Genomic DNA, 20,850 nt, shown 5'->3' with positions numbered 1-20,850 from the left:
GGCGATTGCTGACTGTCAGGCAAGGCTGCGACGTCCAGGATGTGGTGTTTGCTGGAGGTCGTGGGAGGGAATGAACAACCGAGGCGGCGCGCAGCGCGCAGCGCGTACAATACTTGTCGCGAAGTCATGCGCCCGAAAGACTGCCCAGGTGCCCCAATCACTACGCGATTGGTGCCTAGGTTACCAAGCCATCAATTTGCCGGCGATCTGGCGGTACAGACTTCATTTCACGACTGTAAACAAGATTTCATAGTTTGATATGGATATGAACGTCTACATCTATGCAACTGTTTCCCGTGACGCATGGCCAAATCCTGAGTCTTTCCTCGCGACCTTCTTGAGATCGTTTGCACTTGACTGCAAACGCGGCACAGGAGCGCTGTTCAGAAATTCGTCCTCGTTTGTCGCATTTGTTGCCCAAATCTTGCTAATGCTCAGATCGTAGGGCCCCGGTATGCGGTCTATCAAGGATATGCCCACCGTCCTCACCTTCTGTGTCAACATCTCCCTCTGTGGCTCTACGACCTGCCCATGGTTCGTCCGCACGAACTCGTTCCACCTGATTAGAATGGTTTCCCACTCGCCCGGTGTCTTGGAGTGCAGCAGGTGCTGGTGGATGTCTGTAGGAACAATCGACTCGGTCTGCACGTTGACAAAGTACTTGCGGCCGTCCGACTTGAACTGGATTGCGAGGAAGTTGTACATGCTCACGTCCCACAGGGACTTGCCAAAGATGGTGGAGCCTCGATCAAGTGTCCTCCATCCGGCATAGCCCGTTCTTTGGATGTGTGGCTGGTTGTGTGGCAGTTGTGTGGATATGGTGCCATGGAAGCGGACGTGGGGGGGTTCCGTCTGGGAGACAGGATGGTGGTCGAAGTTGACGGTGGAGAAGCCGCCGATGTCTTTGTCGCTCATGCGCTTGCATCGTTCCAGATCCTCAGCGTGGTCGAAGTGCATAAGCGGAAAGGGCTTGGACGGGGAGCGCAGGCCCTCGAGCTTGAGTGCTGCGCGTGTCAGTGGCGGCGCATGCACACATGCAGCTGCAGAGCTCACCGAAGTTGGAGAGGCGCTTGAACTCGTCCAGACTCCGCTTGACGAAGCCAGGCGCGAGGCACGCCGATGTTGGTCGCATGGCTGCGTGGGGTGTGTGCTCTTCCCAGGGGCCTCGATGAGCTCACAGCGCAATCCATGGCACTGGGGTGTGAATGACGCCGCGGTAGTCTCGCCAGCCGCTAGCCGCTTTGGATGACCATTCCAAAAATCTGGGGACCGCTGCATGTGCAAACACATGCCACCACCCTCCACTGCCCGGCGCGACGACTTCCCCTCATGATACCACAGCAGCCGACGCCCCGAACCTCCGACCCTTGACTTTGCGTGCGCCTTCCTCAACCCACGCCGCCACCAATCGCCACGCGCCTCCCCTGCCTCGATGCCACTGCAAGAAGCACCCAGACCTCGAGGCCTCCGAGACGCCACAACCCAGCCGCTGCAACCACTGCCCCCTACGTCGCGAGAGCTGGGAGAAGTCACCCCTCCAAAGCAACCAGATGGGACACCGGTAGCTAAACAAGATGTCAAGTCTGGAAAATCGTGGGCGCATTTTGTCGCCGGAGGGTAAGACTACAGTTCACTCTGGACCACACCTTGACGACTAACATTGTCACAGCCTGGGTGGCATGGCCTCAGCAACCTTGACAGCCCCGCTCGATGTCCTCAAGACTCGGCTGCAATCCACCTTCTACCAGCAGCATCTCGCCGCAATGCGCACCGCCCGCGGCCTGCCCCCCATCGAGACCATGTCCTTCGGCCGCAGCTCGCTACTGCACATACGGGAAACTGGAGAGATATTATGGCAGGTCCCAAAGGCAGAGGGGTGGCGAGCTCTCTTCAAAGGACTGGGACCAAATCTCATCGGAGTAGTCCCCGCACGCGCAATCAACTTCTTTGCATACGGAAACGGCAAGCGTCTGATCAGCACACATTTCAACAATGGTCAAGAGGCAGCATGGGTACATCTGTGTAGTGCAGCAGCGGCTGGTATCGTGACTGGGACCGCTACGAATCCCATCTGGCTGGTCAAGACACGACTGCAACTGGACAAAAACACACACTCGGATGGCCGCGGGCGGCAATACAAGAACGCATTCGACTGCACCATGCAGACCATACGGAAGGAGGGTGTCCGTGGCTTATATCGCGGATTGACTGCAAGCTACTTGGGCGTTACCGAGAGCACATTACAGTGGATGCTTTACGAGCAAATGAAGCTGTCATTGGCACGGAGAGAAGAGCGCGTCATTGCTAGTGGCAGACCGCCAACCGTGTGGGACCAGACTGTAGCATGGACTGGCAAGCTGACTGCCGCTGGATCTGCCAAATTTGTTGCAGCGCTCATCACATATCCCCATGAGGTTGTGCGAACGCGTCTGCGGCAAGCACCAATGGAAGATGGCCGACAGAAGTACACTGGCCTCGTTCAGTGTTTTCGACTAATATGGAAGGAAGAGGGTATGGCAGCACTCTACGGCGGTCTGGTTCCTCACATGTTCCGTGTGGTACCTAGTGCCGCCATCATGTTTGGAACATATGAAGGTGTGCTCAAGTTCCTCGGAGAGAGCAGTAACATGTGATTACCAACGCCGGTATAGAGGTGGTGTAAACATGTATAGGACTGGATGCATACAAACGGCGTTATGAAAAGTTGGGATTTTGCGACGCATACACGGCGTCTTGTATCACCACTCTGCTCCTGCCGAGCATGTACTTGTATTATGTTAGAAAGATGGAAGAATATATGACGACATGAGATTTGCGCATAAAGAACGGAATTCGGCTTTCACTCGACCAAGTGCACTTGAACAGTATTCCTGACCAGAAAACCATCTAGTACTCTCTGCATTGGTCCTTGTAATTTGTGACTTGCTTGTGGGTGTGCAAGTTCAGCAGGGCACGGTGCGACCCGACCAATCGTACATGTACCTCACTAGCGCGAACTTCGCGCCCGAACATTGATCGACTTTGACATATTAAGCATCCTCATCGCGAACGCCCAACGCTCGCCCCGAGCATAAGCCAGCCCCCCGCAATGTCCTCACAAATGCCACTCCGGGGCATACGGATACCGGCGCTGCAACGACAATGTCTCTTCCTCCGCCACCAAACCCTCCTGCACGCCGCCCAACCCACCATAACCCACCCATCCTCCCGCCGCGCCTTCTCCAGCACCCCGTCACACCCAGCAAAGCACAGACAACTCGGACAAGATAAAGCGCAAGCCATAGCTGCAGCCCGATCCCAAATTTCGCCCTCACCAAATGTCAACTTTGAGCAAGCGCAAACCAACACAGATGCCATGGCGGAGGACATTGGTCTGCTGCAAAATACTATCGTGAGGGCGCCATTCTTGGACGTGTACAATGAATCGCCCGGCCTCGGAGGGGTCCTGAGATATTACTGGGAGATTGTCAAGCAAAAGGCAACAGGTCTCTACTCGTAAGTTGGACTTTCTTCGGGTTAGGACCGGGCCTGGGACATGAGGGGAGAAGCAGAAGAAGAAGAAGGACAACACATCCGAAATTAAAGTTGAAAGCGTATAGGACTAACCTAAACCCTTAGACGATACTACTACCGCGATTGCATCCAGAAGTCCGGCTGGACAAAATATCTACCCGTCGACCTCTTCCATAACACACAATACAAAGTCCTAGCCAAGAGATACTACCAGCACATCTACAGAAGCTTCGCCTCGTACGTCTCTCCCGAAAATTCATATGACATACTTTGCAAACACACTAACACAAACCAACCAACAGAGGCAACGTAACGCCCCTCAAGCAAGTATGCCTACCACCCCTCGTAAAGAAACTTAAGCAACGAATCGCCGCCCGCGGCAAGACGACCCTGAAATGGAACCTACACGAATTCAAATCCGCGCGCGTAATGAGCCACCGCGCGTCGCCCTTGGGCGAGCAGACACCAGACACAGCGTACAGACAAGTCGTTGTACGCCTCGTATCCGTTCAATCCGTCGAACGGTCTACGCCGACATCGCCCAAAATTTCCAAGTCTCCCATATCTGCTGCTCGGCTACCCTGGGTCCCAGATGCTGCGCGCCAACGAGCGGAAAAGGCACGTCAACAGAGGCAAAAATCCGAGGATGAAGGGGAGACGGAGAAGCCGGTCGCCAAGAGCGACGAGGCGTTTATCGATAATGGAGTTAAGAAGACTGTAGTCGAGTATCTGGTGTTGCAGAAGAGAGTCATCAAGGGTACGGAGGAGGACTGGAAGGTCTGGGGCTTCACCGAGGCGTCCACGCCGAGTGTGCTTGCGAGAGAAGAGCTGTATTGGTCGCAGATGCTGAACGTACAGGCTGGTGGTGCTGTATAGTGTTGGTAGCTCTGGGGATAGACACGTTGTAACAATATTTGTACATGTGATGGACATCATGAGGGCATGTAATTGTGCCTAGAAACTTCAGACGTAGCCATGTATGATGTGGAAACCCAGCTCTGAAGCTGCAGATATGCGCTCCACTCTGAACCGGACATCACGTGGAGCATGCTACATGAAAAAAGTCCACTGTGTAGAGGAAGGTGGTCATGTCATTTGAGCTCTTGCCAGTAGCAATAACGATAATCCAGGTACACGCATTCATTCGGCGCCCAGCATTCCACTGCCGCGCATGTGCTCGAACCAGCCTCGTACTCCGCCCCTCTCTTCATCCTGGTATAGAGGCGTATGACGCAAGCTTACAAAAAGCTGTGCCGCTTTAGCCGTGCCACGGACGAGGGCAGCTGGCATATCGAGGAGGCACAAGGTAGTAGTCATGGACGACTAGAAACCGTGGACCTGATTTCTGATTAGACTGTGACTCGATGCTAAATCGTGCCGGGCTGTGACTCACCTTGATCGTCTTCGCATCGAGACCAAGTCCCTCCTTCTTGTCGGTCAAGAAGTCCTGGACGTCTTTGCGCTGATCGCCCTGGAGTTGGACGACTTCGCCCATCTCGGCGTCGCTTACAATGGTGCCATTGCAGGCAAACTTCTTTTTGATCACCTTGAGGATCTTCTTCTGGTCAAATTTCTTGGGGAGACCTTGGACAGTCGTCAAGGTCTTGCGGCCATTGCGCTCTAATGTCGTGTTAGCCTGGTGCGGCTAAAGAATAGCGTATGGCAGATGCGGGCCGTTATGGGCAGGAGCGAGGTGTGCGAATGGGTTGGGTGCGTGGTGAGGTTTTTGCATCAGTGGGCAAGGGCGGTGAGGGACCTACGTTGGATACGAATATGAATGTAGTCCTGCTGAGTCTGCTTGACCTGGCCGGTATCTTCATCCGCTTCCGCGAACGGGTCTATGAATATCGTGTCAGTAGCTGCCTGGTATGCGCCTCGAGGGTCACGACTTACCGAAGGTCTTGAGGTTCTCGATGGACATACGACAGTCGGTGAGCGCGCGTGTAGGTGGGGGGTAGTTGGGTATGGATGCTTTGGGTAGCGGCGATTTCTTGGGTGGGCTGGGAGTGGAGTTGGGGTGGTTTTGGGGTGGTGACAACTCGGGAGGGTGCAAGTGAGGGTTCCAAGGTTTGTAGCGTCGAGCAGGCTGAGAGAAAGAGGTGGGGAATGCGGCGGGAGAGGAAGGCGAGCCCCGCCGTGGTCTGTGCGCGCCAAAAGGGTGATGCTTGCCGTTCAGGGCTCGGTACCGGATGCGAGGCTGGAGGTGCGAATGAGACAAGACGAGGGTGGCATGGGACACATGGGGCGTGCAAGTGATATGGGTATTACGAGCGAGCTGACATGTATTATCGCTTGCTCGGCGAGGACGTCGAATTATACAATTACACGGTACCGTTGCTACCTGAGTACCGGCTACGCACCAACCTCTCCTACGGCGGCCTACGACGGCGGCGCAGCAGCAAACGCCTCCGTGCCAGATGCTTGGCCCGGCCTGATAGGTGGTGGGGGGAGGAATATTGACGAGTATGTCTGTGGCACAGCATCAACACGAGATCTGTCGGAGCCAGGGCCGAACTTACAACGAGGAGCGACATGGCTGTGATCTGGTTAGCTGTCTGAGCAAGCACAACGGAAATCGGCACATACCAGACATGCCAACCTGGAAGTAGGCGGGTGTAGTCGACGTCTTCTTCTGCTCGGGGGTCTCAGCAAGCCACGACTGGATAGCGAATACTACAGCAACCCTGCGTCGAGTCAATTAGGGAACGTGGCACAAGATGGGGAAGCCTACCAGCCGATCATCCTGTGCAGCACGCGTGATGTCAGTCATGGAGCTTTGCGCGCATCTGGGTGTTGCCTACTTGTTCCGCGTGAAGATCTGGGACACGATATCAGCCGTGCAACATGGGATTGGGAGAGCAGCACTTACAGCAGCCATGGGCAGTGTGCTCGAGAGCGTGCTCGACATGTCGTTGTCGTCCTTGGCCTTCTCTGGCTCGGCATAGGGCACGACTGCAGGAGGAGGTGCGTTAGACACGTGATCAATGGCGTTGGGATAGACGGGTCGAGCCGTGGAACCCCTATGAGGGCGCGGTGCGGCATCACATACTCAGGTCGGCGCGGCGCATGTCTTTTCTGGAGGCCATCGTGGAGCTGGCGATCAGGTGTCGGGCAGGTGTAGGCAGGTGTGTGGGCGGGTGGAGATGGGTGGTGGAGGATAGGGTGCAGCACTCGGACTGGGCGGCGTGAGCGGCGGCTGTGTGTCTTGCTGGGCCGGCATGGCGCTGGCCCCCGTCGTAGTGCGTCGTAGCGTGGATCCCTGCTCGCTCTATCGTATTACCGGGTGATCGACTCCGCTGTTCGCAATCCAAGATAACCTCAGACATCACGTCAACCGTCGCTCCCTCGACACGCCTCGCTCTGCCCATCAGCCCCATCCGAGCCGCACCGCCGTCCCTCCTTTGCTGCCCGCGTGTGAGGCTCGCACATGCCGCCGCCCCATCGACGCGGCTCCTGACCTCGCAGCCCTCGTCGCTCGCTCCCTTGGCCCACCCACTGCATGCGCCTGATACAACGATGAAGCCGCTGTGTGTGCGATGACTTCTCGACCTGGCCCGGGGATTCACGAATCTCTACAGACCCGTGGCAGCGCCCTGCCTCCTCGGTCCCAGGTGCAGCGCCGGCCCTCGAAGCCCGCCCACACCCTCCTTCAGCCGGACTGCATCGACCCGGCCCTAGAGGACGACCGTCCACCGGCACACGCTGCCCTCCACGATGCCGCGAGGCCGCCCCCGCGAGGACGCCCGCCGCTCTTCTACACCACCATCCCGACCCACGGCACCGAGCTGCCCCTGCACTCCTTTCCCTACCAGCCGGTCGCCAACCTGCCCCAGCCCCCACGCCCGGGCTCCCTGCACCTGAGAGACGCTTCGCACCAGCGTCGCATACTGCCCGGCGGCACCGGAGTCAAGGACGCGCCCAAACCCGGTGGGCCCGAAGTCGTCGTTCCACCCGTCCATTTTCCCGGTGGGAAGGCTGCCGATCTGTTTCCATGGACCGGCAACAACCCCGAGGACAACCTGTCCGAGGCGCTAGTCAAGGCAGGCGTCAGCAACAAGCCCCAGATCATGAACGAGTCCAACACCGCACGCCCCTCGCTCATCAACAACCTCAAGAACAAGTCGGGCCTCAGCACCCTGTCGACCCTGTTCGTCGCCGTGCTGGAAAAGCGACAGCAGACGGGCCGCCTCCAAACCCCAAACACCTTCAAGCCCCCGCCGCGATTGACCCTGCGAGACTCGACCCGCGAGCAGTGGCTGCACGACTTGGCCAACCCAACCATTGGCCTTCGCCGCCTCAGCCGCACCATACCGCACGGCCTCACTGGCAAAGTGCTGCTCGAACAATGTCTGAACAAGCACATTCCTCTGCCGAGAGCCCTGTGGCTGGCCAAGTGCGTAGGTATCAACGAGCTGCGTGCGCATAAAAGAAAGGGCCAGGCCGGTACCGTGACATGGGGCAGAGGCTGGACAAGTTCGGTCGAGCAATTCATAGACGGCGTCATCAGTACCATTGGCCAGGGTGATTGGAAACCCCGCATCACCTACGCCCTCCAGCTTGCGACCCATCTCTACAAAGAGCATCTGCTCGACGACGACCACTTTCTCGACTGGATAGTCAATGGCTTGGATACCTGTCCCTCGGAACGCCTATTTATCTGGCTGCTGGTCGTTTCCATATCACACTACTGGACCGCTGTAACCTGCTGTCGACGCCGCGGCAAACGTCTCGCCGAGTCATTGCTCACCCAGCTCGACAAAATCTATCGACTTGAGGATCTGCGACCTTATATCGCCGTTTTGCAATACCTTGAAAACACCATTGTCCGCTTGCTCGCCACACGACCTGCTTGCCTGCTGCTTCCGACTGCGTGGGCCAGATATTGTCCCCTCTTGCGGAATCTCGCTGAAAGGAAGAATCATGCACATGTCATGCAAGCGATCCGGAGGCTCGAGCTGAGGAACGCTAGGCTCCTGCGATCGCCGAAGAAAGTTCCTTCGGCCTCACAGACACCGGCTGGCCGCGTCTATCGGGTACTGGACTCGGTAGACTACAGCAAGCCAGTGCGTATTGAGGACTTGTCCTGTGACTGCATGGAGATAATCGCCGACGCTCCACGCTTGATCGGTGTTCTCCTCCAGTGGGCATGTACTTATTACCGAGCAGGAGCACACAGGATCTATCTGGCGACGCGATTACTTCGTCGATGGAACCATCTCGGCGCGGACGTATATGACGGCATAGTTTCACACCTCCGCGACATGACGTGGGTTGCTACCGGCGATTCAAATGTACTCTTCAAAATCGTTGCTGAACTGGTCCGTTCAAAGACTTTCGCTACTGGGCGCTACCTTCAGTGGCTTATTGCTACGGGATCTACAGGTCACAATACAGATCTGTCTTCAGTAAGTCATGCCCCACAAGTTCCATCTGTTGGTTCTAACTATTCGATAGCCGCAGTCCTGGCCGTTGCGTTTGATCACCGAGATACCCCTCAGTGGGCTACCGGACCAAATCCGTACATTGCGGAGCACACTCCTCCGTGGAACCTTACACTCCGCCGAATTGGAACAACGAGCTCTTGGCTACGCTGAGCACATGATATCTCAGACCTTACCTACCTTGTTTGGCATCTACAGTACCACAAATAAGCTCAACGACGAAGAGCTAGACAAGCTCAGTTCGACGATCAAGCTCGAACTGGGCATTTGGTTGCGTCAACACGTCGCTCAGTATGCCGAGGTTAGCGCGCAGTAAGTATTCTCGTAAATTAACCATGACTTCGCTTACATTACACAGCATACCCACGAAGGACTCCTCAGTCGAAGAAACCGCCGCGGTCTCTCTTCTAACGCCCTGGGACTTTCACACTGTAAGATCGTACCTTGAGCGATTCGGAGACCTTGCTATCCTTGCGGACATTGTCGGCGTCGCAACTACATCCTTGGACTCCAGTGTTCTTGCTTCTGCTGCGGACACGATCAACTACCACGCCAGAACCTTTCGTGCAATAGGTGCCTTTGACCCACTGTTTGCTAGAATTGCCACAAGATATGCCGCTCTACGAACTGTCCGACTCCCGGATCGCGAATTACTGCTTAGTCTTGCCAGTCTAGCTCGTACAGCACAAGCTGATGGCCAACTCCCCCAGCTCCTCAACTATGATTTGAGCCAACTGAACCAAAGGAACTCTCTTGTAGCCTGTTCACCAGCCTCCGACAACATGGGTGAGGTCATGCAAACAGGATCGTCTTCCAATGACGAGATTGAACGCATACTTTCGAGTGGTACCAGCATGGATCAACAGATGATGGGCCGAGTACTGAGGAAGATCGTCAGCAACCTAGAGGAACATCTAGCCAAGGGCTCTTTCCACTTGAACAATCACCATGCATGGTTCCATCGGCTGCGCTGCTTCGATGAGCCGACCTTCGACATGGTCGTGAATGAATGGCTGCTTCTGAGCTTGATGGCTCAAAGGACTGATACCCTACGGGTAGCCTTGCCTACACTTGTTGGTTCAGGCTGTATTCCTTTGGCGTCCTTCCTTGATTCACTCAGAACTTGCATCGCAAAATTCAAGACCAATCCTTCTGAAGGTGGCCTCCAAACTGCTCTCAAAGGCATGATGATCACTCTGCCGTCTGACGCTCTAGTTCAGTCTTGTTCGCCGCAAGATGCATATCGATACCGCTTGGAGCAACGAAAGCTCTGCTTGGAAACTGAAGGGTGCTTTACGCAATGTGTTAGTGAGGTGATTGGGCTTGCTTCAACCATTACTTCTCAGAAGGCTCAGGGACAAGTCACAGAGTTCCTACGCAGTAAGCCCATGCTGCATGTTCTGAAACATCGCATTGCCGGCGATCCAGGATGCTTGTCAAAGTTGAACAGGTATGCCTCGAGTCATTTGCTCAAGCCGTCGTTGGACAGCCTACTTGACCCCAAAGGTCACTTACGGTTGCCCGACAAGAGCCCTGAACAGCAGGTACTTGCAGTTTTTGCACTTACTAGCGAGTTGTCTTTACCAATCTGCCAAGCGACTATCGAGCAGCTGTTCTCATCTAGTGCAACCGCGCTGGGAGGTTCCGGTGAGGTACTTTCTGCTTCTCTCTTGAGTGCCATCAAGACAGCAGTGGAAGAGGATCAACCTTCAGGACTGGGGCTACTTGCGAGCTTGGACGCTGCTCTCACCGACCAAATACGACAGCACGCTGAACGCGAGATCTTGAATGCCTCTAGCTTTCTGTGTATGACATCCACCGTCAAAGTAGAGGAACCAGAGAAGGTCTCGCCCGCAGTGGTACAAAAATATCTCACTGTCATCGATCTGACTTCCAACAAGCGCGCGACATCTACGGAACAGATTGCGCTTCTCCAAGCCTTGGTCGAGAGGTTCAAAGGCATAAGTCAAGCTCTTGAAGACAACAGACTCTCTGTTCTAGAGATTTATGTTTGGTTGAACGCCCTACTTCGTCTGGTAGTATCTCATGCACCGGACATGTTGGCCGAGGCTACACATCCACATCAGACCGCTTTGATGAGTTCCATGGCTGCCTTGCTCATGCATCCGTCTTTGGAACTATATCCTACGATTACCGAACATGTCTTTGATGTCACTGTGTTCTTGGCCGATTACATAACGGATGACGTTCGGTTCCACGTTACTCGGTTGGAAGGAGCAAGGCTTGCAAGCGATGCGCGTTGTGTCTTCATCCTGGGAGTAACGGCTCCCGTCGACGGCTGGCTTGTCCTGGCCAAGCCCGTCAACACCCCTCTGGTCCAGGCTTCGTCGCAACCACCGACACCAACGCCCCTTCAGAATCAGCCATCACCGTACCAGAGCCCGCAGGTACCTGCGAGTGGCTCTGCAACACCGCAACAACGCTATTTCCAACAGCAACAACAAAGACAACAGCAAATGCAAGCGGCTCAACAGGCTCAACAGATACGTGCGCAGCAGCAGTACCACCAGCACCCGCAGAACAAGATGCTGCCCGCACAACTCCAAAGAACCCCGTCAGGCCAGGCCTCACCCTCTCCACTGCAGCAAATGTCGCAAATGCAACAGATGCAGCAAATGCAACAGCGCGCCATGCAACCATCGCCCGTCTACTCGCAGCGTCCTACTCCTGCAGCGGGTCAAGGCCAATCTAGTAGCCAGAGCCAGATGATTGCGCAGGCGCCGGGCAAGCTGCAAATGAGGCAAGACCGGGAGATACGGCACTATCCTTTTGTACAGCCTAGGTGGGAAATTCTAGCCGAATCTTCTGGTAACCCGAATGGAAATGAGACTGCAATCAACTTAAGTCTCTTTGGTGCGCGGAAGGTGTAAGTACACAAGTATCATGCCACTTTTATTCTATGTTCAAGTTCTCTCGTGGGATAGAACACCTTCATTTCGTTCATGTCGTTTTCTCACGTTCGCTTTTTGTCTCTTATGTTGTTGGACTTCACACTACCTTCACCTTTCAGTTCTAGAGCATGAAGCGAGGCGTTTTCCCGGGTTACTGCTATGATCTGCTCATGACATTGCATTACACCGGAGTTTTTTGCGGGACGGTTTTCATCTGCATATAGCGTTAAGGGACTATATAGGGTATTTTTTTTTTGGCCATTTGCATTGCTGTGGCAGCCATACAGTAGGGCGTTGAGGTTGGAAAGACTTGAAGCATTGATGTTTTCTGTTTTTCTAAGATGCACCACACATATTGATTGGGTTCAAATATTCGATACATCTGGTTGTACCAGTACATGATGCTTTCACACGAATTGGTATGCTAACAATCCTGTCTGCTTTCAGACAGACATTTGCATGCCATTGTAACACACACAAGGTATGGATCTTGGGTATTAACATGTGAACAAGTCACAAACGTCGTCTTGTCCAGACTAGACGTTTTCCCTTGAGTTCAACGCGAATCCGATAACCACCAAATTAATGTAGCATGTACGGTAAGGTGGAACATGGGCCCCGTCTCGAGTGTTGCTGAACACGGTCACGACAGTATGGAAACGTCGAACTGACGTTGCCATGTGGCGACTACGTCGTTTCTGATGCAGTGCAGAAAGCAGGATGCGTACGTAGCGTGCAGATGTTACCAAATGCTCAGCCGAGCAATATCAGGTAGATGGATAACTCATATCATCACCGTGCCTCGTCAAGTCTCGTTCTCAGTGTTGGGGCTGGAAGAGGGCTCAGCCTTGAGCTGGGCTGCTGCCTCGGGAGTCAAAACCTCTGATCCTTTCCCCTTCAGCGCAGCGAGCTCTTTTTTCAGTGCATCCATCTCTTGGTCCTTTCGGCTGATCAAGTCGTCCCGCTCCGATACCTCCTGTTTCAGCTGCTTGATGTATTCGATGGCGCTTTCAACCTTTGCCGCTTTGGAGTTGTTGGAGTTTTGGGCGTTTGTATCGGGGCTTTTGGCGTCTGGAATAGCACCAAGCTGCGGTGAAGGGAGAAGAGCCTGCATTTCTTGGAGGGCCATATTTATGCGATTTCGGCGGCCTTGCTCGGCGATCTTGTGAGATGTGCGTTTTGAAGTGAGGTTAGTGGAAAGTGATGTGGGGTAGACGACTCCGGGGACGGTGGTGCCATCAAGTATGTTCTGGTAGTTTGACTTGGATGCTAGGAGAAGGGCGTGGGTGTTGTCAGTTACCCCTGTTGCAAATTAGATTAGACAGCAAGTCAGATACTGAGGGGTACTTACCACTTCCGCCGTCGGGTAGTAAAGGCTTTATGCTTGGTGAGATCTTGGGCCTCAATGCAGGGCTGACAAGACTCGAGCTAACGCTGTTCCTCTTCTTGGGGTTGCGCGCCAGTTTTGGGTCCTTCTTGCCATTAGTTGTAGAGAAGGCTGGACTCGTTGGGGTAGACATGGCGTCCAGCATCGGACTAGGTCTGGCTGACATGGAGGCGCCTGGCGTGCTCAGAGGATTCAACTTGGGTGTCTTCCGCGCAGACATACGAGAGGCGTCACCATCACCATTCCGGATAGCTGTATCGATTCTTGATAGCCCTGGTCTGTCTAGTGATGCCTCTGGTAGGGTGAGATCTTCCAGCATTGGTGGTGCTTCTTGGGAGCCACTGACATCGGGCGAAGGTTGTATCCGCATGAGAGATGCAGGAGTGGCCGGAGTGCCGTTCTGGCTGCTACGCTGGGCCATCATGGCAGGGGAAGCTGTTGAAGAAGTAGGCTTCGGCGGCGGTCGCATCTCCGACAGCATAGGCTCAGGAGATATAGAATCGGTTTCTGAGCTTTCACGAGTCCTTGGCACATCCAGACCGTTGGCAGACGGGCGTGTCAGTCGCGCATCCTGCATGAGTTCGGTCACCTCCTTGGGTGGAATGAGAGAGGACACAGTTGCTTTCCGCCTGTTAGGTTTAACGATAGGGGACTGTCGTACACGGCCGTTGCCGTTTGTGCGCGGCGCATTCCTTTTGTTGGTACTCCGTAGACTCCTGCGTCCTTGTTCCTGTGGCACCAGGGCAGGTTCCCCTAGCATGTCCATATCCACATCGATGGGCGAGTGGCCTGTCGAGCTCCCGGACGTTGTGTGCTGCGACTGGTGGTGCACATGCTGTTGGCTCTGGGCATTCAAGGCAGGGGATGTAAGAGGGCTGAAGTAGGCTCCGGGCATTGTGAAGTCGGGAATCTGGAAGCGCGCATCGTGGGGCGTCACAGCAGGCGAAACTAGTGGGGTGAAAGTCTATACGGGTCAGTGAGATTCTGTGGTAGTGTCCGAGTCCAACATACCGCATCGTCCTTGCGCATATGGTATCTCTGGTCGAACAGCGACTGGTGGTGATCTGATTGTTGGAGATAGCGATGGGGGTCGCCATGCATTTCTATGCTATTTGGCGTGGGCGGAACACCCTGGTGTGGGCGGTAAATCTGGTCCTGGGCCTGGGTGAAAGACGGGGTGCCAGCCTGGCTGTACTGGGCCATGCCATAGTCGAAGAAAGTGTTGGCTGACTGGGACAAGCCATGGCCAGGCAGATTCTGGGCGTGCTGTCTGGCGTTGGGGCCATGATGGTGGTCCTGGGGAAGTTGCGGGGGAAACTGGCCCTGGAGATGGTGGACATTGAGCGACTCGGTCAGATCGGCGAGTTGGTTCCCATTAGAGGCGGGTCCTTCGTGATTGTACCCATCGATGCTGAAGTGCAGGTCAAGATTGTCGAAGTCGATGAATTCAGCGCCGGCAAAGTCTTCAGCGGGCGGGTCCATTTGGAAGTGCTCGGCAGCACTCCACGACTGCGCAGTCGAGCTGTTCATATCGTCGGCGCGGGACCCTGGGCGGAGGGGAGAGAGAAAATTGGCGTTGCGAAGATGGGCGGGTGGGGCTGCGCGGGATTGGGACCGGGTTGCTGCGTCTGCTTCGCATGTGCGTCGGCTCAAGTTCGCGTCTGGCGAGGGTGCAGCGGGCTGCGACTCGGGCGTCGCTCTCTCCAGCGGATACTGAAGAGAGTGTCGTCGGGGTCAGGACGAGGCACTGCACGAGAAGAGGCCGGGTGGTAGGCCCCCACGGTGATTTGATAAGACTGGGCTGGGGGGGCAGTTCGCCCGCGCACGTCGAATGCAGCGCGGGCTATAGCCCACTGCGGCTTGCAAAACCTGGCCTCGCGTCCTCAGCCTATTATCAGGTGCCGTGCCAGCACCCAGCAACTAGCCCACATGACATTCAGCCTTGGCCCGGTCGTCGAGTTGGGTGCATGGTGTTGACCAGCGGCTCACAGATGACTTGACTCGCGCGCGTGGGATGCACACCACACACATACATAGACAAGAGAACAGCTACTGCGCAATGCCCTCGTCATTCACTTGATTCGACTGCTGGGCCGCGCTTCAGGGTCTGCGAAGCTGCAGCCATGGATTGCATACAAGACTAGTCGGCCAATAGTGCCGGTCCCGCACTCCACCGGGGGAGGCGTAGGCGAGGACAGCTGCCCTTTGCATTCGTTCCTTGTTGACTTGCGTCCCATGCCAGTGCATGGTACATTGGACATGGCTGCGCCAGCCAGCTGGTCGAGCGAACGGCAGACTCGGGCTGCCTCGTCCTGCAGCTGCACGTGAAGGCGTCTGGTTGGGCGAAGCCATGTTTGTTTTACGGCAGGCTGATTGGGCTGTAGCGCGACTGACTACGGTTGTTTGCCGGTGGAGCGCGCCATGTCGATGCGCCTTGTTAATCTCGTTTGCCCTAGCATGTAGCCACCTACCCCTTCCAGCAAGTTCCCGCCTGTCCAGATGGCCTCGTTTCTACGGCGACATGTCGAGGCTGGCTATGGCAAGCACTGGTCACATGTGGGAATGTCAAAGACGACGACAGTGAATTATGAGAGTGCTTTTGTCTCGTGATTGTAGAACCTAAAAAGCCGCCGTGACCGACCAAAAGAAAATGCAGAAATCCCCGCTGCGCTGCAAACATCAACTGCAGCGAGCTCCGCATCCGAGTAATTTACACATTGCTGAAAAGTACATGGCCCGTCTGGTGGCCTCGCTCCCAGGACGACTGCGCGAGACTGGGCCACTCCGGGTCCTTGGGTATTAATCAACTTCCTCCTAAAGGGTAAAAGAAAACAGGCTCTGCCGTAAAAGGGCCCCGCAGAACGCCGGTAAAGGACATGACCACCTGCATCTTCTTCGTCGTTTACATTACGATGCAGCAGCCGTTGCTCTGTTGTGGCGCGTAGGGGTCGTCGCGCTTGTCAATCTGGGCATGCGTTAGTCGAGTGAGCGGAACAGCTTGCGCGCGAGTACTGACCGTTCCCCATCGTGACGGTACCATCCAATCTTTGGGTTCTTTATCCGTGAATGCAATGAGACTGCGGGTGCCTGTTAGCCGTCTTGTTCGTCGGGGCACGGCGACTTGGTCCTAAACGTACTCTAACGCGGCTTCCGATACGGGTATCCTGCGGCGCTCGAGGTCCTCGCGCAGGCGCTGGTTGAGTTCGGTCAGACGTCGCAGCTTGAGCTCGGCCATGCTCTGCTTCTTGCTCTTGCCGTCGCCGCCCGTCCGTATCTCGTAGGGTGCTTGAGCCATCATGACGGGCATGGGGCGCGTGTGAGTATTATGGGGGTGCGAGGGGCGTTGGGGTTGATGATATTATGGGGGGTGCGTCGTGGTGCGACGTGACTTGGGCGTGTCGGGCGTGCGGCGCGGACAGGGTGAGCTGGTGAAGGGAGAGTAAGGAGCGAAGGACGGCCAGCCGGGTGAGCCTGCCGCCGAGTATCAGCGCGAGAGCAAGGCTGCTGCGAGGGCGTTGACGACGAGTTGCTGAGATGGGCGACAGGTGAAGCACGGGAACCAGGAGAGGTGGTTGGAAGATGAGGGCCCTCCCCTTGATGGGTCTGTTCGTCGGGCCCCAACGCTTGCGGTATAGCGCCATATTGGGTTTAACGAGCGCTTTGTCCTCGCCCGCCGCCACAGCCAATCTCTCGCCATCGTGTCGTCGACCCAAGAGGAATCCCGTGACTCGAGGTGCGCGTTGCATGCGACAGAGTGACTGCCTGCGACCGCACCGTAGCCGTGATTCACTCAGACGCCCCAGCGCGCCTCCGACGTCTGGCAGCCGCGTGCATCTGCGGGGAGTCGGGCGCGAACCTGCCGGCGCCTGGGAATACCTCGCCCGCTCGCTTACTAAGGCCTACCACAACCATTTTGCAGACCTGACTCCGTCGCCGTGTGAGACCCGCCCACCCATATCTCAACCCCAAGCCCTCCGCTGCGTCGCCTGCCTGCTATAAAGCCCATCCGACTCGTGCAGTTGGATCCGCGACCTCAACTTGCCCAGCATGGCGCCTCCACCGCACTCCAAGCCGGAGAACACACTGTGCGCCCCGCCTCGAACAAGCCCTCTAGGCCGCACCACCACTGACACGCTCCAGGAAACGTGCCCAAGAACTCATCGGAGTCGAGCAGCAGCAGGCTGCCCTCCAGCTACTCCACGAACATGTCACCTCGAAGCGCACCCGCAACAGCCCCATCGCCTCGCTCGAGCCTGTCATGATCCTCTTTGTCGAGCTCTGTGTCGACCTACGCAAGGGCAAGCTGGCCAAGGACGGTCTCTACCAGTACAAGAACACCGCCCAGAACACCAACGTTGGCACCATCGAGGTAGGACACCCGCCCAAGGCGTTGTCGTCGGCTGGCACTAACCCGCCATAGACTGTCTTCAAGCGCTTCATCGAACTCGCCGAGCAAAAGGTCACAGAGGCCCAGGCCAAGGCAGACGAGGTTCAGTCCTCGCTCGAGCCCTCTGACGACAAGAACGTCGACGATCTAGAGGCCACCGAGACGCCCGAGTCGATCCTCCTCTCCACCGTCTCTGGCGAGCAATCGCGCGACCGCACCGACCGTGCCATTGTAACACCATGGCTCAAGTTCCTGTGGGAGACCTACCGAACCGTCCTGGACATCTTCAAGAACAACGCCCGCCTCGAGCTCATGTACCAGTCGACCGCCCACCAGGCCTTCCAGTTCTGCTCCAAGTACGCCCGCAAGACCGAGTTCCGTCGTCTCTGTGAGCTGCTCCGCAACCATTTGCAGAATGCCGCCAAGTTCTCCTCTCAGATGCACGCCATCAACCTGTCTGATCCAGACACCCTACAGCGCCATCTAGACACCCGCTTCCAGCAGCTGAACGTGGCCGTTGAGCTTGAGCTGTGGCAGGAGGCCTTCCGCAGCGTCGAGGACATCCACACACTGCTCAGCTTGAGCAAGCGCCCAGCCAAGAACATCATGATGGCCAACTACTTCGAGAAGCTTACCCGCATCTTCTTGGTCAGCGAGAACTACCTCTTCCACGCTGCCGCTTACAGTCGATACTACAACCTCCTTCGCCAGTCCGCTGCAGCCGTTGCATCTGGCCAGAGCCCCAAGAAGGATAACCCTGCTGTCACGGAAGCCGACATGACCAAGGCTGCTTCTTTTGTACTCCTCTCTGCTCTCGCCATCCCTGTCATCAGCACTTCCCGCTCCCGCGGTGCTCTCGTTGACGTTGACGAGGCAAGGAAGAACAAGAATTCACGCCTCACCAACTTACTCGGCATGTCCCAGGCCCCCACCCGTGCCATTCTCTTCAAGGACGCTCTCAGCAAGGGTCTGCTCAAGCGTGCCCGCCCTGAAATTCGCGATCTTTACAATATCCTCGAGGTCGATTTCCATCCCCTCTCTATTTGCAAGAAGATATCCCCAATCTTGTCTCAGATTGGTGCTGATGAGGGGATGGAAAAGTACGTTGGCCCGCTCCAGCAGGTCATCCTTACCCGCCTGTTCCAGCAACTGTCTCAAGTCTACGATTCTGTTGAGATCAAGTTTGTGCTTGGCCTCGCCCAGTTCCCAGAGCCGTTCCACGTCAGCGCCGGTACTATTGAGAAGTTTATCATGAACGGATGCAAGAAGGGAGACCTTGCCATCCGCACCGACCATGCCACTGGTGTGCTCACCTTCGATTCTGACGTCTTCTCCTCGGCTAAAGCTATGCACCCCGGTTCAGGTGCCGGATCAGCCGAAACTGAGTCTCGCTCTGTTCAGCGTCTGCAGAGCACCCCAGCTGAGATTGTCCGATCTCAGCTCACTCGTCTCGCTAAATCACTCTTTGTCACTTGCCAATACGTCGATCCTTCGTTCAACTCGGAACGGCAGCGCAATAAGGAGGCCGCTCTTGCACGAGCCAAGGAAGGCGCCGAGAAGGAGCATCAAGAGATACTCACCCGCCGCGACATCATCTCCCAAAAGAAGGAGGCTGCGCTCAAGGCTCAACAGGCCAAGGAGAATGAAGAGCAGACCAAGAGGCTCATTCGCCAACAACAGATCAAGGATGAGGAAGCTCGACGCCTGGCCGAAGAGCAGAAGCAACGTGCTGAACAGCGCATCAAAGCTGAACAGAAGCGCATCCAACGTGAGGAGATGGAGAAGCAAATCAAAGAGCTCAAGGCGACTACCAAGGTCGACATTGAGCTTCCTGAGGATCTTGACGATCTCGATTCCCAGAGAATACGCTTCTTGAAGCTTCAAGCTCTTGAGAGGGAGAAGAGCCAGCTCGGCGAGCAACTCCGCATTGCCGGCAAGCGTATCGATCATTTGGAGCGAGCCTACCGCAAGGAAGAGATTAAGCATCTCAAGACTGACTACGAGAAGCAGCAGGAAGAAGATCTCGCAGCATATGAGAAGGCCAAGGCTGAGGAACTGAAAGAGTCAGAAGAGAGGCACAAGGCAGACGTCGAACTCAAGCATCGTCTGTCAAGGCTGGTTTCCCCATACCAAACCTTCGTCAAGACCGTCAAGGAACAACGCAAGGCTGAGTTCGAGAAGCGACAGAAGATTGCACAGAAGGAGCTCGAGAGCAAGAAGGCCGCACGTGTCAAGGAGGTCAAGGAGCGTATCGCTAGGGAGAAGAAGGAACGCGAGGAGGCCGAACGTCGCCAGCGAGAGGAGGAAGAGCGCGAGCGGGAGGAAGCGGAGGCCAAGGCCAAAGCTGATGAGGAGAAGCGCGCGAGATTGGCGGAGATTAAGGCACAGAGGGAAGAAGAGCGAGCGTCAGTAGTACCCGTGGATCTCCATAACCATACACTAACAATTTGCAGTGCCGCTATGGAGCAAGCGCGTCTTCAAGCTCAGCGCGAGGAAGAGGCCATGGCCAAGCGGAAAGCTGGTGCCGGTGCCGCCCGTGCTGTTCCGGACCGAACGTTCTCTCGCGAGCCAGCTGCGGAGTCTTCTTCGGCTTCTGGCCCACCAAAGATCGCCCTTCCTGGCGGCAAGCCCAGCTGGCGAGAGCGTGAGGCCATGAAGGCCGCGGGACAGACTCCTCCCCCTGCCAGCTCATCTCCAGCGCCCGCACCGGCAGCTGCTTCACCAGCTCCTGAGACCGAAGCCCCCAAGAGGAGCGGGTACGTCCCACCAGCACTCCGCCAGGGAGGCGCTCCTGGGGGTGGATGGCGCGAGCGTGAGGCTAGCGGCAGCGGTCGCGCGCCTCCTGCCCGTGCCGAGCGTCCTGAGCGCACCGAGTCTCCTGTTACTGGTGGCCGATTCGAGGCTGCTCGCGGAGGAGACCGATGGGGTTCGGACAGGAAGGCATCGCCTGCCAACGCCGGTGGCTATGTCGCCCCTGGTGTCCGCAGCAGTGCACCAGCCCGTGAGGGTGACGGCGAGCGTGAGTCTAGGCCTCCTGCGCAAGCACCGGCTGGTGGGAAGTACGTCCCTCGTCATTTGAGGGACAGGCAGTAAAGTACGACATTAAAAGCAAGGCGTTCGTTTCCTCTCTACGCTTCCTACGATTGACGACATGATCAACTGCGGGTATAGGAAGGACATGATAGCGTAGGGGAGTTTGTGCTTCTTCTT

At 56.1% G+C, this 20,850-nt stretch overlaps 8 protein-coding genes across 8 annotated transcripts; 4 read left to right on the top strand and 4 right to left on the bottom strand.

Annotated features, from left to right (window-relative positions):
• Nucleotides 1–279: 279 nt before the first annotated feature.
• Nucleotides 280–1,132, bottom strand: J4E78_007589 (uncharacterized protein; the record flags this gene model as incomplete). The annotated part of the gene is made up of 2 exons (XM_049368194.1): nucleotides 280–1,004; nucleotides 1,054–1,132. 2 exons carry the CDS (start codon nucleotides 1,130–1,132, stop codon nucleotides 280–282), a joined length of 804 nt encoding a protein of 267 aa, XP_049219848.1.
• A 300-nt stretch (nucleotides 1,133–1,432) lies between these two features.
• Nucleotides 1,433–2,633, top strand: J4E78_007588 (uncharacterized protein; the record flags this gene model as incomplete). The annotated part of the gene is made up of 2 exons (XM_049368193.1): nucleotides 1,433–1,617; nucleotides 1,670–2,633. 2 exons carry the CDS (start codon nucleotides 1,433–1,435, stop codon nucleotides 2,631–2,633), a joined length of 1,149 nt encoding a protein of 382 aa, XP_049219847.1.
• A 455-nt stretch (nucleotides 2,634–3,088) lies between these two features.
• Nucleotides 3,089–4,389, top strand: J4E78_007587 (uncharacterized protein; the record flags this gene model as incomplete). Its single annotated transcript, XM_049368192.1, has 3 exons — nucleotides 3,089–3,495; nucleotides 3,619–3,750; nucleotides 3,816–4,389. The coding sequence occupies 3 exons, from the start codon at nucleotides 3,089–3,091 to the stop codon at nucleotides 4,387–4,389; spliced, it is 1,113 nt and encodes a 370-aa protein (XP_049219846.1).
• A 264-nt stretch (nucleotides 4,390–4,653) lies between these two features.
• On the bottom strand, nucleotides 4,654–6,599 carry J4E78_007586 (uncharacterized protein; the record flags this gene model as incomplete). The annotated part of the gene is made up of 10 exons (XM_049368191.1): nucleotides 4,654–4,836; nucleotides 4,907–5,133; nucleotides 5,274–5,351; nucleotides 5,407–5,513; nucleotides 5,897–5,982; nucleotides 6,033–6,049; nucleotides 6,100–6,197; nucleotides 6,315–6,331; nucleotides 6,383–6,465; nucleotides 6,563–6,599. 10 exons carry the CDS (start codon nucleotides 6,597–6,599, stop codon nucleotides 4,654–4,656), a joined length of 933 nt encoding a protein of 310 aa, XP_049219845.1.
• A 450-nt stretch (nucleotides 6,600–7,049) lies between these two features.
• J4E78_007585 (uncharacterized protein) lies at nucleotides 7,050–11,845 on the top strand (the record flags this gene model as incomplete). Its single annotated transcript, XM_049368190.1, has 3 exons — nucleotides 7,050–8,918; nucleotides 8,968–9,266; nucleotides 9,313–11,845. The coding sequence occupies 3 exons, from the start codon at nucleotides 7,050–7,052 to the stop codon at nucleotides 11,843–11,845; spliced, it is 4,701 nt and encodes a 1,566-aa protein (XP_049219844.1).
• Nucleotides 11,846–12,671: 826 nt separating this feature from the next.
• J4E78_007584 (uncharacterized protein) lies at nucleotides 12,672–15,288 on the bottom strand (the record flags this gene model as incomplete). The annotated part of the gene is made up of 4 exons (XM_049368189.1): nucleotides 12,672–13,168; nucleotides 13,218–14,217; nucleotides 14,265–14,966; nucleotides 15,283–15,288. 4 exons carry the CDS (start codon nucleotides 15,286–15,288, stop codon nucleotides 12,672–12,674), a joined length of 2,205 nt encoding a protein of 734 aa, XP_049219843.1.
• Nucleotides 15,289–16,155: 867 nt separating this feature from the next.
• Nucleotides 16,156–16,560, bottom strand: GNG1 (Guanine nucleotide-binding protein subunit gamma; the record flags this gene model as incomplete). Its single annotated transcript, XM_049368188.1, has 3 exons — nucleotides 16,156–16,218; nucleotides 16,270–16,330; nucleotides 16,391–16,560. 3 exons carry the CDS (start codon nucleotides 16,558–16,560, stop codon nucleotides 16,156–16,158), a joined length of 294 nt encoding a protein of 97 aa, XP_049219842.1.
• A 740-nt stretch (nucleotides 16,561–17,300) lies between these two features.
• On the top strand, nucleotides 17,301–20,733 carry TIF32 (eukaryotic translation initiation factor 3 subunit A; the record flags this gene model as incomplete). The annotated part of the gene is made up of 4 exons (XM_049368187.1): nucleotides 17,301–17,338; nucleotides 17,394–17,622; nucleotides 17,674–20,045; nucleotides 20,094–20,733. 4 exons carry the CDS (start codon nucleotides 17,301–17,303, stop codon nucleotides 20,731–20,733), a joined length of 3,279 nt encoding a protein of 1,092 aa, XP_049219841.1.
• Between the last annotated feature and the right edge of the window lie 117 nt (nucleotides 20,734–20,850).

Source organism: Alternaria triticimaculans (assembly GCF_023758025.1).
Source record: "Alternaria triticimaculans strain BMP 0046 chromosome Unknown scaffold_12, whole genome shotgun sequence".
NCBI lineage: Eukaryota > Fungi > Ascomycota > Dothideomycetes > Pleosporales > Pleosporaceae > Alternaria > Alternaria triticimaculans.
This window is presented reverse-complemented; position numbering and strand designations above follow the sequence as displayed.